This window comes from Scatophagus argus, chromosome 2 (assembly GCF_020382885.2).
Source record: "Scatophagus argus isolate fScaArg1 chromosome 2, fScaArg1.pri, whole genome shotgun sequence".
In the NCBI taxonomy this organism is placed as follows: Eukaryota; Metazoa; Chordata; class Actinopteri; family Scatophagidae; genus Scatophagus; species Scatophagus argus.
Window position 1 is genome coordinate 10,301,887 of NC_058494.1, and position 7,801 is coordinate 10,309,687.

General features: G+C 42.2%; 1 protein-coding gene across 1 annotated transcript; it reads left to right on the plus strand.

Annotated features, from left to right (window-relative positions):
* adra2a (adrenoceptor alpha 2A) lies at positions 1–2,423 on the plus strand. Its single transcript, XM_046408177.1, has 2 exons — positions 1–307; positions 460–2,423. The coding sequence occupies exon 2, from the start codon at positions 640–642 to the stop codon at positions 1,906–1,908; it is 1,269 nt and encodes a 422-aa protein (XP_046264133.1). The 5' UTR covers positions 1–307; positions 460–639; the 3' UTR covers positions 1,909–2,423.
* Positions 2,424–7,801: the final 5,378 nt, after the last annotated feature.

Consider the following 7,801-nt stretch of genomic DNA (forward strand, 5'->3'; position numbering starts at 1 on the left):
ATAAAGAGAGGGAGTGGCGCACTGGTTAACACTGAGGAGAGAGACTCCACACGCAGACGGCAGCACGGCAGCGCCCGGGATAACACGATTAGCGCTCTAATAGGTCCGCTACTGAGCACAACTAGATGCAGCACAGGGATCATTGTGTGGGGAGAGAGAGGAGACGCAGAGGGAAGACTTCATCCGCCACATGGATCTTATTTGCTTCCTATTGATCTGCTTAAAGAAGTTCCCCACAGACGGTTTTTTTAAATGCCTCTCGCGTCTCTGTCGCTGGGGAGGTTCAGTCACCCTCTTTTTGTCTCAGGTAAGATTATTCTGCACTTTATAAAGAGCTGTCATTATGCTTGAAGTAAAATGAGTAGCCATAATGTATAAAACATGTCATCACTGATTGAAAAGTGTAAGTAGTACTGACAGTATCTGATTATCCCCCCCTGTGTTGCCTTATATTTTCAGATAAACTGACATAACTAATAAGAGGCTATCCCTGGGGAGCCAAACATGATGAAAGAAAAAAATCCAGCCTCCATTGCTTCCTTTCTCAGCCCTGCTGTGAGCTATTAGCTCTGTCCTGTCTGGTGATGATATTTGTTAACCTCAGGTGAACTCACATAGGAAGTGGGCCAATCTGCTCCGATGGGGTTTGACAACGAGACCAACCAGACTCTGCCAGACGCGGCCCCTTACAACCTCCAGATCTCCCTGCCACTCACTGTGCTGGTGGGGATCATGATCATGCTGACGGTGTTTGGCAACGTGCTGGTGGTCATAGCTGTGTTTACAAGTCGGGCTCTGAGAGCTCCGCAGAACTTGTTTCTGGTGTCTCTGGCGTCTGCGGACATTTTGGTGGCTACCCTCGTGATGCCTTTCTCCTTGGCAAATGAGCTCATGGGATACTGGTACTTTGGTGAGGTGTGGTGTGAAATATATCTGGCGCTTGATGTTCTTTTCTGCACCGCCTCTATTGCCCACCTGTGTGCTATCAGCTTAGACCGCTACTGGTCCATCACGCAGGCCATTGAGTACAACCTGAAGAGAACGCCTCGACGCATCAAGTGCATCATCTTCATTGTGTGGATCATTGCGGCGGTTATCTCCTTTCCACCTCTAATCACCATGGAAAAAGAAAACAGTGAGGAGGACCCTGTATGTAAGATCAACAACGATAAATGGTACGTCATCTCCTCCTGCATCGGCTCCTTCTTCCTCCCCTGCATCATCATGGTCCTGGTTTACGTGCGGATCTACCAGATCGCCAAAAAGAGAACACGGGCTCCACCGGGAGACAGGAAGCGGAAGGAGATTCCGAAGATGGCTGCCATCGCCGCTGCCAACCAGAAGGAGAACGGCATGGGCGCAGGTGATGCTGGGGACTGCCTCTGCCATGAGAAGCTGAATGGAGAGCGGGACATAGAGTTAAAGGAGGCAATGGGAGGAGAAGGAGGAGTGGATGAGGAGAAAGGTGAGGTCAACGGGGTGGACCTTGAGGAGTCGTCTTCCTCCGACCACAAGGTGAACAATCCCTGCTCGATTAAAAAGAAAGCGTCCAAAGGGAAAACCAAACTGAGCCAAATTAAACCGGGAGACAATGACGTCCAAAAGCGGGCGCCGAGCACCAAGGGCAGCCGCTGGAAGGGCCGACAGAACAGGGAGAAGCGCTTCACCTTTGTCCTGGCTGTGGTCATTGGAGTGTTTGTCATCTGCTGGTTTCCCTTTTTCTTCACATACATGCTGATGACGCTGTGCGAGTCCTGCCCAGTGCCCGACACCCTGTTTAAGTTCTTCTTCTGGTTTGGCTATTGCAACAGTGCGCTGAACCCCATCATTTACACTATTTTCAACAATGACTTTAGGAGGTCGTTCAAAAAGATACTGTGCAGGAGGGACGCTAGAAGATATGTATGATGGACTTCATCTTTATATACATGCTTTTTTTTTTTTACTTTATTGTGCATAAATTATAAAGTACATGGACCATTGTGCATGGGTCATTGGCTTGTGAATGCCCTAGGTGTAACTGCTTGGAAGTCTTTCCAAGGACGAGCTTTACTTGCAGCATCCTTTCCAAACCTCCACCACCCACAGCTTCAACACCAACCACAGAGAGGTCTAAACAGAACAGAACGCCACAGTGAAACCATGTTTTTAATGTAAATGTGATTTTTATTTTTATAAAAGAAACATAGTGAAGTTGTGATATGTGTTGTACTTTACGACGGTATGTTTTACAAAACGACCTGACTGAATTATTGTCTTTATTTTCTTTGTTATGGATACAGTATTGTGCCATTTTGTATGATGTGATGACAGCAGCGGTAAGGTCGATGACGACGACGATGATGATAATGACAAAGTATGGGAAAAATGCTGGCTCTTGAAAGAATAAAACCCATTTCCTGAACTGGTCTCAATTAAAACAACAGGTTTGTGACGTTGTGTATTACCCTATTTTTACACATACACACACGCACACACACGCACACACATATTCACACGCTCACACACAACAGAAGCTAAGAAGCAGGAGCAATGCAAAAAGACAGCGCTCAGTGTCCAAAATATCTGCTGCTGAGTGTCACTGTGACTGTACGCTCAGAATGTGACCAAAATGAAAAGTTTTTTTTTTTTACCTGTGGTGAAAGAAGTATGAAAGCTTTGGGAAGAAAGGAAGGGAAACCCACAAGTCCTCTCTCTCCAGCGTTTTAGCTGCACTCCAACAGAAAAGTGCAAATTCACCGATCTGTTGAAATATGACCTTTGCAAGGGATTAACAAGGAGCTCAGCTCTTAATGAACCTAAATGGAATATGTGCAAATGTGCTTCAGTCCTCGGATTAATCTTGTTTGTGATTAGACGGAGGTCTTTTGTCTTACATGTCTGTCCCAAAATTAAATACTTTTTTTCTTTCTTTCAAGTTTGTGCTTGCTTAGGCTTCAGATAGGCTATGATGAAGATATATATATTATATATATTGTAATGCAAGACAAGGGAAGTGGAGAAGTAACGGTTCATTTGCCATTTTGTGTTACCACGGTATGCGCCATTAAGTAAAGACATGGAGTCTGTCAGATCAAAACCTGATTGACTGGTCTCGCCCTCTTTCTGTACTCTGCTCCCTCTATCATGTGTGAGTGGCTGAATAAAACAAAAGAGCGACTATCGTGTGTGCAGTGAATACAGAGAATATAGCTGGGGGGGGGGGGGGGGGGGGGCGTAAGTAAATGCACTCCCTTGACAGCCAGGGAGGCACTCGAACAGCACTATCCTCAGAAAGATAAATGCTTCTTCTGGGAGTTTCTCTGACAGTATATCCAGCACCTCGTCTAACAGGGCCCAGCGTGCGCTCGTATTCAGCTGGTGGAGTGTTTCCCGGCACGTTTACAAAATGTGTGAGTCTGTGAGAAAAACAGTGTGTGTGTGTGTGTGTGTGTGTGAATGCACATGTGTATCTGCAGCTCATGGCTCATGTAAGTACACGGGGTGATCTCCCACTGGACAGACAAGTTTGCAGTCGTGCTGCTGCTCCATGTTCAGTTTTGAGGAAGATTTTATAGGAGAGATTACTTCAGAAAGAATCCAAACGTTAAGAACCAGCTTGAATAAAAAGAAATGTTTCTCCCCCTTTCAAAAACAGAGACCATATCAGAAAACTAAACTTGAAAGCAAGGAGTCAATAAAGACAATGGTGATAATGGGCTTTTAATTTATTCTGGCACTGACAAAACTGCCATTTTTTAAGTCAAAGGATAGATTTTCTCATTTCTCAGGTATTTCATAATATAGTAACGCTTACCCTTATTTTCAGGGCTTTAGAAGACTTAATAATTTCTGTAATCTTGCTTCCTTTTAATACTTACTTTGAATAGATCTTGTCTGCTTGCAATTACAATTTGGAGCTTGGATCACAGTGCTTTCTCAAATCACCTCTTAAAGACAGTCTGCCTGCCCTGCTATTCGCAGGTGATGAGATCAGATTTATGTATCCAAACGTCACCAACCTAACGATTGGCCTATCTGCATGGGTTTCTGTGCTAACGATGCAGTTGTCAGTAATTTTGTACTCTGGGGGCAATGGACATCCTTCATCTCACCCTCCAAGCAACCGGCTGTCAAGTCTCAGAGCAGACAACGTATTTAATTGTCTGTTCCCATACTGCTGGCCTGTGTTGTCCTTCATATCGTTCTGTGAGTAGCAGCATGGGCTCTGCTCAGCTCAGACACACTGAAATTCGTATTGGCCTGGGTACAACCTGGATATGCCAAAGAAACTGGGAGTCTGAACAAAGCCTTTAGAGATGAGAGGACCAAATGACAGTTCTGATCTGTGCCAAAATACATATCTGAAGCACGACTGTGTAACTTTTGACAGAAATGACAACAGATTTTTCCACTTACAGACCAAAAGTTCCAGACCAAAAATTGAAAAGACTTAGGAGATTTGCTCATACAGCCTGATTTACTTTATTATGTTAGCAAAGGTAACTCAGATTTTGCTGTGTATCTCTCAGTTCTTAGTTACTTTGCTGATTTGATGACTCCTCAGGATTTGTATTTGTTACTTTCTAGCCTTGTGACCTGTAGCCACAGTGGTCTTCATCCACAGCAGTATTTCCTCGTTGATCGGTGGCAGGGAAATAGTGGGGCAAAGAGTGAATATCACTCTTAAAGGACAGTCACTTTGGAAGCTGGTCACTTGATTTGGCTTATAATGTCCTTGTATTTGTCTATCCACCATTATCATTATCTTCACTTCTTTATTGATCACAATATTGAGTTCATCCAGAGGATCCATATGGGCAGAGCAAAGGATAACAAAGTAATACAAAGGCCATTGGTGCTCAAGATGAAAATGAAAATCTAAGAAGTATGGCAAGATAACAAATGCCTTAAGTGCTTTGGACCTTCTTATAATGAACAGCAAAACACCCTACCTTTCCATTAGATGTTATCAGATCCGTTTCCTGGATCTGCTGATGGCATCAGCTGTATATGTGAAGAGATGAAAAAGATAAGATGCTTGAAATAAAAATTCTGATTTTGACAAAGCAGTTTTCTACTCTTCAGTGATAATCAAAGAGCTATACAATTTGAGTATTTCTATTGTCAAACATTTAGAGCTAGTATTAAAATCATTAAATAGTTTGAAACAAGTGATATGCTCTCACATATATTAGATTTCAGAGACTTGAAAAATGTGAATGTATCCTTAAACACTGTCAAGCAGCACAGGGGGTTTGTGAGTGGACATTCGGTGATAAATATGTTTATGTTTGTCTCATCTTGCCTTCCTTTTCCTCTGTGTCTGCCTCTCTTTACCTTACGCATCAACAAGCTGCAGTGATATCATTAAGCGGATGTGCTTACTGACAGCCTATTGGAAGAAGCCAGCTGTTGAAGTCAGCAGACCCCTCTCTTTACACACACACACACACACACACACACACACACACACACATTGCCTCTGGGAAATCGGGGCATGGATCATCAGGTTAGAGTGCACATCCGTCTCCAAAAAGCTAAGCATGGTGGCTAAGTGCAGCTACCATTCAATGAGACGGAGACAAAATGTCAGCAGGCAGAAAAATCATACCGGACAAACAATCATTTGCAGGGGGTATTTTAATGGGAAGAGGAGGTGTGGCTGCGTTGTGTGTGTGTGTGCCGTAGGTGGTAGGGGTGAAAAGGTCGCGATGACGATGAGTGTCGTTTGAGGCACCCACATGCTAAACCTGTACACCTTTTATTCAGTATGACATCCGCCTATTCGAGGTGGCTGCAATATTCATGATTATTCACAGTGATGACTCACTCTCGTTTACCCTCTACTTTTATTTGCTTGTCCTAAATGCAGCAATTTCACAGGAAGTCTGTATTTGTCATCTAAATGATACAATATTCAAGAACATACTGTTGAAGTAGGATCATATTTTCTAGCAGCCAGCTGATAGTTGGCTGTCAGCTCCTCTTTGAGGGAGGACTCTTAAAAATGTTTCCAAGGTATCATTTAGTCCCAGTGTCATTAACGGTGGGCTGATTAGCTGTCAGGCCTCTGGGTCTGATTGGAGACACAAAACAACGCTGGGCAGCGGATATTTCCCTGGAAAATAATTTGCCCTGACAAATCTATTTTCCAGGAGCTCATTATGATCGAGAGCAATCAGTTCCCATCGTCCCAGAAACCACACAGAATTATACGACATGATTATTAGACTTGCAGTGTAATTCTGTCTGGTTGAAGAAGGGAGACGGTTTTACGCTGCGGTCCTTGCACAAAAAGCACCTGGGAGATGAAGCAACAGGGGATCAATTTCCTAAAAGACCAAATTTGTATGTGAATGTGTCTTATTGCAATCTGTTTGGGAATTTTCAACAAAGACAAGACAGTCAATTAAAGTTTTCATTGCACATTTTCATTTGCTTAAATGATTAATCATTCAGTCTGTAAAATGTTGAGAAACAGTAAAAATGTCAATTAAAAATCTTTCACTTTTGTGCAGCCACCCAAAACACACACACACACACACACACAGATGTTTAATTTACAGTAAAGTAAATATGAGAAAAGGGGAACATCCTCCTTTTAGAAGCTGAAATGTTGATCTTAATTTTTCATATACAATTTGTTAATCCCCTTTTCCTATTTAGTCTCGCTTTAGTCTAACTGCCTTTAAATTGTCAAGAAAAGTGCTATAAAAATTAAATTTATTATTATGGTTATGATTATTGTTATTATTATTAATTAAGGGAAAATTTATTCAAATCTGTCCTACAAGACATTCTTATGGGAAAAATTTAAAGTCTAAGATGTGATGCTGTTCTATGATGTAAACTGATAAAACAAACTATTAATACACCTCTCATGACAGCTGACTAATGAATTAATTAATTAATCAGTCAATCAATGATTGAATAGATCTTTAAGTTATGGCAATTATTATAAATGTTATATATAAAGATGTAGGCACAAAGATACATTTAAAAGTAATTATGCATGTACACACCTTATACAGAATACAGTGCACAGTACACTCATGTGCATACTCACACATGTACATCTACACATTGTTACACATGCCTGCTGTCCTGTGAAACCTGTATATCTTCAAAATGTTTCCTGAGCCATGAGTTTTCAGCTTTGTGACAATGCATTTTGCCTTTTCAGACAATATAGAGGCGTTTTAGAGAGTTTATTAAGCTTTGGAAACAGGTGGATTGTCTCAATGATCAAAGGAAATCCTAACATGTTCATCACCAGATTTGACAATACATGGTTTTCTTTGGACAGCACCTATTTTGCATACTCATGCTTCATATCAAAACATCAAATCAACAGAAGAAATTACCAAAACAGCTGTGGATTGATTTCCTGTCACCTGACTAATTGCTTAGTTGAATTTTGCACTTCATGAATGTATACTCTGTGTCCCAGTAGAACCTCCCGTTAAAGAGCCAATTACCCTGATGGAACGCACACGGCTGCCACACATCCACCACTGCCATACATCCCGGTAGAGTTTTGGCACAATGATGGTTAAAAAGAGTATTACAGGCTGATGAGAGAGTGTTTCACAAAGGTGGAAGATTAAAAAAACATTTCTGGGCCCTAGCACTCTGTGTGGCTCTGTAATTATAGCAGATAAAAGCAACAAAGAGTTTGAGTTCACTCTCTCTCTCTGTCCCTCTTCATTATTCGAGCTCTTTGTGCTGGAACGACTCGTCTCTCTGCGAGTGACGGACAGCAGAGAAGAATATCTGCTCGGTGACACAGGAACAGCAGAGTTGGTGTGAAGCAGAGAGG

What these genes read in the sequence shown, in the direction of transcription:
- adra2a (XM_046408177.1), top strand. Translation starts at nt 640, where the DNA reads ATGGGGTTTGACAACGAGACCAACCAGACTCTGCCAGACGCGGCCCCT.